The sequence below is a fragment of the Nomascus leucogenys genome, chromosome 5, assembly GCF_006542625.1.
Source record: "Nomascus leucogenys isolate Asia chromosome 5, Asia_NLE_v1, whole genome shotgun sequence".
Classification (NCBI taxonomy): domain Eukaryota; kingdom Metazoa; phylum Chordata; class Mammalia; order Primates; family Hylobatidae; genus Nomascus; species Nomascus leucogenys.
Window position 1 is genome coordinate 49,303,287 of NC_044385.1, and position 12,493 is coordinate 49,315,779.

Below are 12,493 nucleotides of genomic sequence, written 5' to 3' on the forward strand. Positions count from 1 at the left end.
CAGTCTAAAGTCTTAACACTGACTACCTGAGCCTTCAACAATTTCTGGTATTAACTTTATATAGCACTGCACCCAAGAAAATCACAGATGCTTTTAATGAGTGTTTCTGTATAGATAGCAGTGCCTTTATTTCTAGATTGAATTTCCAGGCATGACTGGAGAACTTAGACCCAGTTTTCAGCCTCCAAGAAAAGTAAGTTCCTTTTGCTGCTAGCCCTCATCTGCTATTCTTTTTTTTTTTTTTTTTTTTGAGATGGAGTTTTGCTCTTGTCACCCAGGCTGGAGTGCAATGGTGCTATCTCAGCTCACTGCAACCTCTGCCTCCCTGGTTCAAGCGATTCTCCTGCCTCACCCTCCCGAGTAGCTGGTTTTACAGGCATGCACCACCATGCCTGGCTAATTTTTGTATTTTTAGTAGAAACGGGGTTTCACCATGTTGGCCAGGCTGGTCTTGAACTCCTGACCTCAGATGATCCACCAGTCTAGGCCTCCCAAAGTGCTGGGATTACAGGTGTGAGCCACTGTGCCTGGCCTATTCTTTTTTTTTTTTTTTTTTTTGAGACAGATTCTCACTCTGTCACCCAAGCTGGAGTGCAGTGGCACGATCTCGGCTCACTGCAAGCTCCGCCTCCTGGGTTCATGCCATTCTCCTGCCTCAGCCTCCCGCGTAGCTGGGACTGCAGGCACCCGCCACCACGCCCGGCTAATTTTTTGTATTTTTAGTAGAGACGAGGTTTCACTGTGTTAGCCAGGATGGTATCGATCTCCTGACCTCGTGATCCGCCCGCCTTGGCCTCCTAAAGTGCTGGGATTACAGGCTTGAGCCACCGCGCCCAGCCCTATTCTTTAAATTAACAAATATAAAAAGGTCAGTGACTTCCCAGCCTCTCACTGTACAATTTCACTTTCTACACTGTTCCTGTTTCCCCTTTGCTTCTACGTGGGTTTCCTGCTCTGACCATTTCTTTCAAATGGTTTCCCTCACACCTCTGAGACTTTAGTGCTATTTCTGGGCTTTATTGATACATTGTCAGTTGTTTATTCTTTGTTCCACTGCCTGTTCCCTTGGGAGCAGCTGAAAAATCAAACCTTGGCCCTCATGTTGTTGGTAGAGATTTCACTTCATATTTGTAATAATTATTCACGTACGTTTTGAGAGATTTCCCCACCAGTTTTAAGATTGAACATTAGAAGTGATTTACTGTCAACCAAAGTCAAACATAATGTGGTTTTCACATGGTTTTGTTATTTTCTTTCCAAGCAAGGTACAGCTTTATACACTCATGATTTTTGATAACCAAAATTCAGAAGTATGTTTGTGTTTAGCAGTTTTTACAAGAATACTACAAGATCATTTTAAACTTTCATTAAAAGCAAGGAGAGGTCTAGAAGGCTTTGAGATTGCAGTTTGTCTGAAGCCCTTGACTTTCATTCAAATTGGCAGTCTCTTTTCCAAAAAGAGCATTATTCTCTCATCTTTAAAGTATGCTGGGTTTAGTCAGTTTGGATACTAAGCAAGTTATCAGGAGATTTCTCAAACATTAAGAAGAGAAAGCCAAGCTGTCTTACTCAGCCCAGGGCCACAGCCTCCAGGGGTGTTGGTGAATAATAGTATAGTGTCCCTTCATTTTAATCTATTCCTGCCTGTGTTGACACTCTACTAGGACAACCAGATGAAAAGGGAAAAAAACTCGAGTTGAGGTACCAAAGTCTTTTGCCTATACAATGCTAGAGGGAAACAAAGTTTGACGGAAGTGTTCTGCTGTGTGGTAAAGATTACTCTCTCCAGAGAACATGATTATAACTTCTCTACAACCTGGAAAATGTACTCCCTGCCTCCTCTGCCCCGCCTCCAACCACCCACCTGGAGGGAATAAAGCACATTGTCTGGGAAATGGCTGAAATGCAGGCACAAAGTAGGTTTCCAGAAGTGGCTATGAGTTGAACCTGTTTTTATATGGGTCTAAAAATCTCCCAATTTAGTCTGTTTAGTTATTGAAGGATTGCTATTGTGTTTGCAAAGCATCACTGACTTTTACATCTTCTTATTGGTTCTTCTTTGGGTATCAAATCCTCACATTTGGAGGAATGTATTTTTTAAATAAAGCGGGGCACAGCAGCCCTTAGTAGAAAGCAAAATGGTCTTCCAACTGCCTCTAGGCCATTTCCATGAGGATATCTTGACCCATAAGTGGCTCCCCAATTTCTGTATATGAGGGGCTAGTTGATAAGATGTTTGAAGCTGTGTTTACATATGATCAGAAAAATGTCACTCATCCATATCAAAGGAGAGGAAGTTATGGAAGTCTTAAACCCATTAATCCACCCTTTAGCACTGCCCAAACCCAGACTTCACTTCAAATTAAGCACATTAAAAATGGAGTTCATATTTTCCCCTAAAAATCAGCTTCTTGGCCTCCCTTCCCAACTTCCTCACCTGTTTAAGGCAGTATTTTCCTTGTCAGGTTAGAAACATTGTAACTATCTTTGTTCTCCTACCTAGCTTTCTCCTTCCCAATACCCAATTAATCATCAAATTCTATCATTTTTTCCTTTATAATGTCTTGAAAATTTTCCTCCATTCTTTATATTCCGGCAAAACAGAAACAGAAGGTGGGGATCCAGCTCTCCAGTCTGGATAGGGAGACTAGAAACACACCACGTACAAGTGAAAAAAAATTTATAGGAATTACAAGAATACCAAAACAATGCAAAATAACAGCTCCAAACAAGCCTTGTATACACATCTCCAGGCAATAGCTGGCACTGCATTTGTCCAGTAGCAATCTAGGGCAGTGGGTGGGGAGGTCCTTCTGCTGCCCAGGGCTGTGGTGAGGCCTTTCGGGTCCAGCTTAAGCCACTCTGATTCCAGCCACCACCCCACCTTAGATGGGGAAGCTGTTCCTTTCCAGATCAACTCATCGTCACCCACAACACAGTACTTATGTATTCAGTCTAAAATAGTTAGCACAATTTATCAAGAGTATTCCATCGTAATTTTAAAATGTCATGTTTATATTTTACCTCCACCTGGACAGAAACTTGTTCTTTTGTATTCTTACTGCCCCTCCCCCTTCCCATAGCAACCAGCACAAGATTCCGCCGTGTGTAGTCTATAAATAAATGTTAAATCATAGAGCCTTAGAATTTTGGAGTCAGACGGGGATCTTCAGAGTTGCATTTGTCCAATCCTTTATAGATGGGGAAACAGGTCTAGAGAGATTAGGTGACTTGCTCAAAGCCACACAGCTGGCTATTGACAAGGCAAGGAGCAGAGCCCAGGTTTCTCTTGCCTAAAGTCTGTACCCTAAACTGTCCTTAGATAATCAGTGACAGACACCTGAGTTCACACAAGGTCTCCAGGGGTTGATGGTGATAGGAGAAACTGGCTTTCCCAAACATGTACAAAGATTCGGTCCCAGCCCTAGCAGACCTTCGGGAGGACTAACTCCTCAGCTCGGCGTCCAGCAGAGTCCCAAGTTACAGTCGCACTTGTTTATGCGTCTGTCGGCCTCCTCCGACAAGACCGAGTACTCGAGGGCCCCGCGCGCAGGGGCTCCCCTCCGGCCCCTCCCCCGCCGCCGAGCTGTCACACAGACGCCGCGCGGCCCGCCCCCACGTGGACTCGGCTCGGAGGATCAAAGTCTGTTTGCAGCCCGGCCCCCGCAGGTGTGCTGGGAGCTGCGATGGTCCGCAGCGCGGAAGCCAGGACTCCGCCACACCCGAGGGGACCCGGCCAGCCCCTCCCCCTCCCGCTGCACGCGGCCCGCGCCCCCAATTCGCCCGCCGCTGCACCCGGCCACGGGCCCCCGGCCCACGCCCGGCTCCGGGAGGAAAAGGCCCCGCCCCCATCTGTAGGAGCCGCGACCCCGCCCCCTTCCCGCCCTTCCGAAGCTCCATCCAATAGTGCGCGTGGCTGGGCGGGACGCCGAGGCTGTCGTGAGGGTTCCATGACCAATGGGGAAGCGTGCCGGGCCTGGTGGGCGGGGCGTCAAGGCCTTGTCACGCTCGGGTCCGTGTGAAAACGGGGGTTCCGAGTGCAAAGCAAAGTTTTTTTGTAAACCGTCTGCAAAGGCGGGGGGGCGAAGAAGGCGCCCGAGACCGGGCCGAGTGCAGCTGCTGTGGCCGCCGCCTCTCTAGCTCCTCAGCCATCCGCTCCTCACTCCAGCCGCCGCAGAGGAGAACAGCAAGCAGAGCCCTCAGATGCTCGGAGCTTTCTCGGCGCGAAGCTTCCCGTCGCCCTCGCCTGCCGCCCTCGCCCGCCGCTCTCCTGCTCCTGCTCCTGCTCCGGCTCTTGGTACCCCGGCTCCAGGAGCCCAGCTCCCCGCCACCGCCGCCGCCTGGGTGTGGGGGCCGCTGGGGCTGAGCCGGGCCTCGGCGCCGGCTCTGAGGACGGACGCCTGAGGAGCTGCGCGGCGCGGCGCCGCCGGCTGGCGGAGGACGCCCACAGGCGCGGGGCTCGGCGGCTTGACCCGGGCTTGTCCCCGTGCGGCCGCGGGGGCCCCTCAGCGGTTTCCCGAACGGCCCGACTCGGGCGCTCCTCCGTGTCGCGGTCGCCGACCCTCCGCGTCCCGCCAACGCCGCCGCCGCACCAGTCTCCGGGCCGGGCTCGGCGGGCCCCGCAGCCGCAGCCATGGGGTGCTGGGGTCGGAACCGGGGCCGGCTGCTGTGCATGCTGGCGCTGACCTTCATGTTCATGGTGCTGGAGGTGGTGGTGAGCCGGGTTACCTCGTCGCTGGCAATGCTCTCCGACTCCTTCCACATGCTGTCGGACGTGCTGGCGCTGGTTGTGGCGCTGGTGGCCGAGCGCTTCGCCCGGCGGACCCACGCCACCCAGAAGAACACGTTCGGCTGGATCCGAGCCGAGGTGATGGGGGCTCTGGTGAACGCCATCTTCCTGACCGGCCTCTGTTTCGCCATCCTGCTGGAGGCCATCGAACGCTTCATCGAGCCGCACGAGATGCAGCAGCCGCTGGTGGTCCTTGGGGTCGGCGTGGCCGGGCTGCTGGTCAACGTGCTGGGGCTGTGCCTCTTCCACCATCACAGCGGCTTCAGCCAGGACTCCGGCCACGGCCACTCGCACGGGGGTCACGGCCACGGCCACGGCCTCCCCAAGGGGCCCCGCGTTAAGAGCAGCCGCCCCGGGAGCAGCGACATCAACGTGGCCGCGGGCGAGCAGGGTCCCGACCAGGAGGAGACCAACACCCTGGTGGCCAATACCAGCAACTCCAACGGGCTGAAACTGGACCCCGCAGGTGAGCCGGGAAAGTCGCTGCCGCAGGTGGTTGGGTTTGGGGAGCCCAGAGCCTCGCCTGGCCTTCGGCGGGGTGGCCCGCACGCCCCCTGCTGCCCGAGCGGGCCTGCGCCGCGCCGCCCCTGCCTGCTCCCTCCCCGTCCTGCACACGCCCCGCTGCTCCAGGAAATCAGAACCCCCTCAGCTGGGTGCAAGGAGCCGGGGACGCGTCTGGCGTATTTGTAGGTGGGGACTGTGGGTCAGACCCTAAGAAAAAGGGTCAGGAGGTGACCATCATCCCGCTGCAGTCCACAGCCGCACTTGGCTGTCTTTACAGGCTGCAGCAACTTTGCTGAAGACTTGTCTGTTTATGGTTGTAACAGCATCAGAAATGCTTCCCAATTCAATTCCTTGGCTCTCTTGGGAAACGGAGAGAATCCCCAGTTCGTCCCCAGTAGTTGGGTGCTGGAAACCTTGCTCTGCCAAAGTAGTTCTTATGCCCGTTGAACTCCGTTTCATAATATGCATTCAGAGCGTGTAAACCCTGGTTAAAGGTTTCTTTTATGAACAGCAGTGTATGCTTCAGCTAATTGGTCCCTAATCCTGGAAATCATAGATTTAGGACCTGTCTGGGCATGTTTAACATTTTCCTAGGACTTTTCATAATCGTACTGAATTAAAAGTGATGGTAATTTATTCATCTTATATTTTTAGTGGATGCTTTTTATATTTAACATGCAGCGCTCTTGAAGGAAATTTGGAAAATAAATGTAGAAAGAAAGGAGATGGAAATGACTCAACCAAAGTCCTACTACCCAAGCTCAATGGTGCTTAACAATTTGGTCTTATTTCCTTCACTTACGTTTATTTACCTTGTATCATTATAAATTATGCTACATAATTTTTCTTTTCGAGCGCAGAATATCAAGTTAGTGAAATTAAAGTTGTACATTGGAAAGGTGTAATAAGTAATTGGTTTTCCTCTCACTCCACTCGGAAAGGTGTTATTCCAGAGAAAATTAAGTTTGAAAAGATCAATACTTTTGATTTAAAAGTTGGTAGGGCAGGTGGTCATTTAGTTTCAATTTTTCTAATAATCTCTGTGATTATTGATTTATATTGTTGACTTGTCAGTTTTTAAACCCCCTCTACCAAGAAACTTTTATATTCATAATAAAAGTTTAAAAGTTAAAATTGGTTTTATTCTCAAGCAATTGGCCTCAGTGACAAAGAGTGACTAGAGAGTGCCCGAGTGTCAAATCAGGTGTTTTGTATTAGTAGACTTATTCCTAGCTGCATTTAATTTTGGTGTTAGCATTCAATTTTATGTTTTCCTTTGTATATACCATGAAGTATAGCAGAATGTTTGCAGGACTCCACCCCCATAGAAAAGATACACTATTTTGGAGAGGAGAAGGCAGGAGAGTGGTTAGGAGGGTGAAGAAGCAGTATCACAATGACTTAATTTAGCCCTGGCCATTATGTCCTGGCTCGTTCCCAGAATGTCAATTTATATTAAATTGCTCTGGGCACATTTTTTTAATTGTACTTTGTGAAAAAATTTTCACCTTCATCACCACTTAAAAAGAATTAGACAAGGATGTTTATATAAACACTTTAAATGTATTTGATATAAAATTTTTATTTCTTTGTAGACCCAGAAAACCCCAGAAGTGGTGATACAGTGGAAGTACAAGTGAATGGAAATCTTGTCAGAGAACCTGACCATATGGAACTGGAAGAAGATAGGGCTGGACAACTTAACATGCGTGGAGTTTTTCTGCATGTCCTTGGAGATGCCTTGGGTTCAGTGATTGTAGTAGTAAATGCTTTGGTCTTTTACTTTTCTTGGAAAGGTTGTTCTGAAGGGGATTTTTGTGTGAACCCATGTTTCCCTGACCCCTGCAAAGCATTTGTAGAAATAATTAATAGTACTCATGCATCAGTTTATGAGGCTGGTCCTTGCTGGGTGCTATATTTAGATCCAACTCTTTGTGTTGTAATGGTTTGTATACTTCTTTACACAACCTATCCATTACTTAAGGAATCTGCTCTTATTCTTCTACAAACTGTTCCTAAACAAATTGATATCAGAAATTTGATAAAAGAACTTCGAAATGTTGAAGGAGTTGAGGAAGTTCATGAATTACATGTTTGGCAACTTGCTGGAAGCAGAATCATTGCCACTGCTCACATAAAATGTGAAGATCCAACATCATACATGGAGGTGGCTAAAACCATTAAAGACGTTTTTCATAATCACGGAATTCACGCTACTACCATTCAGCCTGAATTTGCTAGTGTAGGTTCTAAATCAAGTGTGGTTCCGTGTGAACTTGCCTGCAGAACTCAGTGTGCTTTGAAGCAATGTTGTGGGACACTACCACAAGCCCCTTCTGGAAAGGATGCAGAAAAGACCCCAACAGTTAGCATTTCTTGTTTAGAACTTAGTAACAATCTAGAGAAGAAGCCCAGGAGGACTAAAGCTGAAAACATCCCTGCTGTTGTGATAGAGATTAAAAACATGCCAAACAAACAACCTGAATCATCTTTGTGAGTCTTGAAAAAGATGTGATATTTGACTTTTGCTTTAAACTGCAAGAGGAAAAGGACTCCATTGAAATTCTAAGTTTGCCAAGTAGTGTAATTGAAGTCCTTGTCTGGTCACACAGTTTAATTCTATTTTTGTAAGAACATAATGGGACTGCATACCAGAGTTCTATATTACAACTTTGTGATTATCAGTACAGAGTACAGCTATGCTGTGACTGTTTTGGAAAGCCAGTTTTAACACTATGTTACATTTTTGTTTAAAGTAAGTTAAACCTTATATAACATAATGACATTTGATTTCTGGATTTTTCCCATGATAAAAATTAGGGGGACAAATAAAATTGTTACTGGAATTTCTCTGCTTTTCTTTTCCCCCAGTGTTACACTTTATTAGAATTATAATTGATAGAACTTTAAAATCATCAACAGTTTGTTTCCTTTGACATTTTAGGTAATATTGCCCTTTGAGATCATTACATAGCATAATGGCGCCATATTTTAAGAGTGACTCATGGCTATTAGTAGGAAATAAGATCAGTTACTATCCTGTATTCTGTATTGCTGACTATTAAACAGTAAGATAGTTAACAAATTGAACTACAGTTTACACACAATAGGGCAAATGCGGTAGTAAGAGCAAGGAAGAAAGTTTACCAAACTAAATATTTAGGTTATTGTATGATAATATTGAGACTACATTTCTAAATTATTTTGAGAATTTCAACTTTTTATTCTACCAAAGTTAATCTGAAACTTGGGCATGTTCACCAGCATTACTTTCTTTGAAAGATTGGTATAAAAACATTGAGCTGCAAGTTTACTCACAAAATATATAAGTATTTTTAAGGATGTTGACACCTAATAATTACATGCTAAATGCAAACTATTAATGTAATCTTTTAAACCGGGTGTTTGAAAAAAATTTTTCAAAGTCATTTCATGATAACCAATCATGAATGGATTTAAATGGAGCTTTTTGAGCACAACCAGCAATGTTTGTGCTTTCTAAGAGCCACTGACTTGAGAGAAAAGAAAATCAGAAGGTTAATGCAGTTTGGATATTAAATTCTTAGAAAGCAAAATTAATAATTAAAGCAAAATTAATTAAGATTTTGTAAGTCATCCTGTCTTCACATACTCAGATCTTCCAATAGTGGCTTATTTTGCAAGATGCCACAATATCTGCACAGAAAATTGTTTGTGGCTATTTCATTATTGCTATGGATTTCAAATCCAACACAAATATTTAAGGGTGTTTAAGTTATATTTTTCTTGATAGAGGGTATGCTTTGTGACGAAATTAGATTTTTGTCCTTGAAAGGATGAATATTAGCATCAGTTATGTATAGCTCTATTTTTCTAGAAACAAGGTATTCTGACTACTTTTATAGCTGACTACTTTTGGGATGGCTACGTTTTGGGATTTAAAATAGTTCATTGTTTAATGGGTTGTAAGAGGAAAAAGTGTTAGGATTTGACAGTTACTTTTTAAAGGGATGATCTTTTGTGGTGTGTGTTTTTCCTAGTATAAGCCTATTGCTGGCAATGGGCCTATTTAAGAACAGCTGATTTTTTCCAGTGAAAATATGGTAATTTTAGGAACACAGTTTGTAAGTTCACATTTACTATAATGGGCCAAAACCATAACCTGCCAGTTTGCAATACATCTTGATCTTTTAATATTCTTATCTGATATTGTGTAATTCAATTCCTAAACTGATAGTTACCATGAATTTTGCGAAAAGGTGTGGGTGGTTTTTTTTAAACATGAAATTGAGGGATCTCATCTGGGCGAACAAGAAGAGAAAGCTGTGAATTGTACTGTATCATGTACATTCCTGATTTAATACTTTACAGAACATTTTATTCAGATATCAATTTGTTACATAAACATTTCAGTAATGATACAAAGATAACTGATAAAATATATTACATTCAATGAGGTTTGCTTTACAAATGCTCTACTTGAGGTCTGTGTCTTAAAGATGGTATGACACCTAAGTACAAGACATCAACTGAATGAGGATTTTAAAAAATGGTATATAAGCATGGGACAAGGACTATGTTTGTTTGTTTTTCAAAAGTGCTTTGAAGATAACAGCCTTTAGGTTTGAGTTATTTCACTTTTCATGATTTTTAAGTAGCTTATATATAACGGTGGTACCATAGGATTTTCTTTTTTCAAATGACTGTCAGCAAAAACAATGGACACTGACTCACCTTTTGAGTTTTAGCAGAGAATTATTTATTTCTTTACAATGCACTTTCTAACCCATTTTAGCTATATTAGCATTATCTTTAAAAAAAGACATGCTTTTGTATTTAAATATTGTAGGATTTAAGTGTCTTTCTCAAAATAGCTTATTCCTTTCTGAAAGAAAATGAGGGAAATACTCTGAATTATTAGGAGACTTAAACCCAATATTTAAATATACTATTTTATAACACTGCATCAGTTTTAGGAGTTGCATCTCTCCTGCTGGCTCTTTTATATTTGAGCAAGATCAGTGTAGAATATGTGTTTAGAAACTTGTCTGTTGTCTCAGTTTAGTGAAAAGGAGGTGCTGCATGTGCCTGAATTAAAACCAAGAAATTTTTCCAAGCCAAATGCAGCCTTAGTGATGAGAGATTTAATTCTCCATTGTCACCTTTTAGCTTTTATGATTGCTTAGTTTTTTCTGAAGGATGTCTGCATTGTAAAACTATGGACTAAAACCTAAAAAACAGAATCCTCAAAAACTTTGCTGTATGTGTTTTAACATTTTAGAGAACAGTATGTTGAATAACTAAGGTATGTAACTTGAATAGGAAAAATGTCCATCAAATGAATGCACCTTGGAAAATCACAGTAGGTAGAAGGCTATGTTAACCGTTTGTGTCTTATTAACATCCTTAAGTTAATTTTGAATTTTTGACAGTTTTGAGGGAAAAGACCTATGGAACCTAATGTGAAGTATTTCGTATGTTAACTGGTGTTGAGTTGAAGATTTTTACTGTGTATAAGCAGATATCATTTGAATGATAAAAATGTCATTAACCTGCTGTCTTCAGATGTTCACACAAATATGGAGAGTAATTCTACAATATAAAATATTTATTTTAATACTGAGTTTCAGTTAAGTCATAAACAGTGTTAAAACTCTTGGGAAGGTGTAGGGGTTTTTTGTTTGTCATTTTTAAAATTGAAACTGTGTCATACAGTGTTTCACGTCTCTGAAATTGGGATTATAATAGCACTATTTTGATGTAGCTCTACCGATACTATGTGGTAATGCTATTTTGTTTTACTAACAAGCTCTGGAATATTTAACAGTCATTTTCACTGGCACAGGAGCCTTTTGTATGTTATTCAATTTAAACTTTTAAACCAAAAATTTTATGGTCCAGTGTCTTTGGCAAAAAGATGCTGGAGGGAATGTAACATAATTAATATGTGGTTATATATATATATAAAAAGACACAAATTGCCATGTTATGGTTCTGCCTTGAAACAGCACAATGAAGTGTATCAGTATATTTTGTGATTATGAAACTTCTATGTTGTGTTGTTTTGTGTCTGCTGTTGCCTGTCCTTTGGGCCAGATGTGGCCCAGTTAAATGCAGTTATCATCTCGTTAAATGCAGTTATCATCTCATTAAATACAGATGCAGATAAAATATCTCTAGTGCTGCAACGTTTTACCTAACTTTTTGTATGTTTTAATGACTGTGTGTTATTTTCCAAAGCTGTTCCTACCTCACCATGAGGCTTTATGGATTGTTATGTATTATAAATGTTCTATATGAGACAGACTACTGTGTTTCTTCTCATTTATTAAAAGTTAAGTAGAAAAATAAACTAATTTTAATATCTACTTCATTTGTGCATATGGCCTCCCCTCCTATACTAGGCTTAACATAGAGAGTTGGATTTCAGGTAATTGAAAGAGAAATTTCAGTTTAACACAAATGTTGCAAGTGTACAGAGTGACTAGGTTACAAGATGGGTGTGAAAGAAAATGTAAGCAAAAATTGCAATTAAAAATTGAATGGGTAACACTGCAAAGGCTCACTAATATGAAATACTCAGTGGCTTTGAATTTTATTATAAGCATTAAGCTTATAGATTATATAGTTGTGGTTAACCTGCTTTTGGCACTTGCTATTTTTTTTATTTATAAGCATAGTTACTAATAAGGTTGATTAAATATTTTACACCTGTAAATCATCTAAAATTCTTAACGCAATAGTATATTATCGTGGTTCTATGAGCCTCAGGACTATCACAAATGTAGTCTCATAAAAAAATGTATTAGGCCAGGCGTGGTGGCTCACGCCTGTAATCCCAGCACTTTGGGAGGCCGAGGCGGGTGGATCACGAGGTCAGGAGATCGAGACCATCCTGGCTAACACGGTGAAACCCCGTCTCTCCTAAAAATACAAAAAATTAGCTGGGCGTGCCGGCGGGCGCCTGTAGTCCCAGCTACTGGGGAGGCTGAGGCAGGAGAATGGCGTGAACCCGGGGGGGCGGAGCTTGCAGTGAGCCGAGATCGCACCACTGCACTCCAGCCTGGGCGACAGAGCGAGACTCTGTCTCAAAAAAAAAATTTATTAAAGAACTTGTATTTTGGACTGTGAGACAACAGTTGAAAAAATCAACTGACAATAAATGGCAGTAGATAAAGGAATTGATCTATATACAGTAGATCTTCCAAAGAAGAGGTAAAA

At 42.8% G+C, this 12,493-nt stretch overlaps 1 protein-coding gene across 1 annotated transcript; it reads left to right on the forward strand.

Annotated features, from left to right (window-relative positions):
• The first annotated feature begins 4,084 nt into the window (after window positions 1-4,084).
• On the forward strand, window positions 4,085-11,640 carry SLC30A1 (solute carrier family 30 member 1). Its single transcript, XM_003273038.3, has 2 exons — window positions 4,085-5,255; window positions 6,889-11,640. Exons 1-2 carry the CDS (start codon window positions 4,634-4,636, stop codon window positions 7,788-7,790), a joined length of 1,524 nt encoding a protein of 507 aa, XP_003273086.1. The 5' UTR covers window positions 4,085-4,633; the 3' UTR covers window positions 7,791-11,640.
• Window positions 11,641-12,493: the final 853 nt, after the last annotated feature.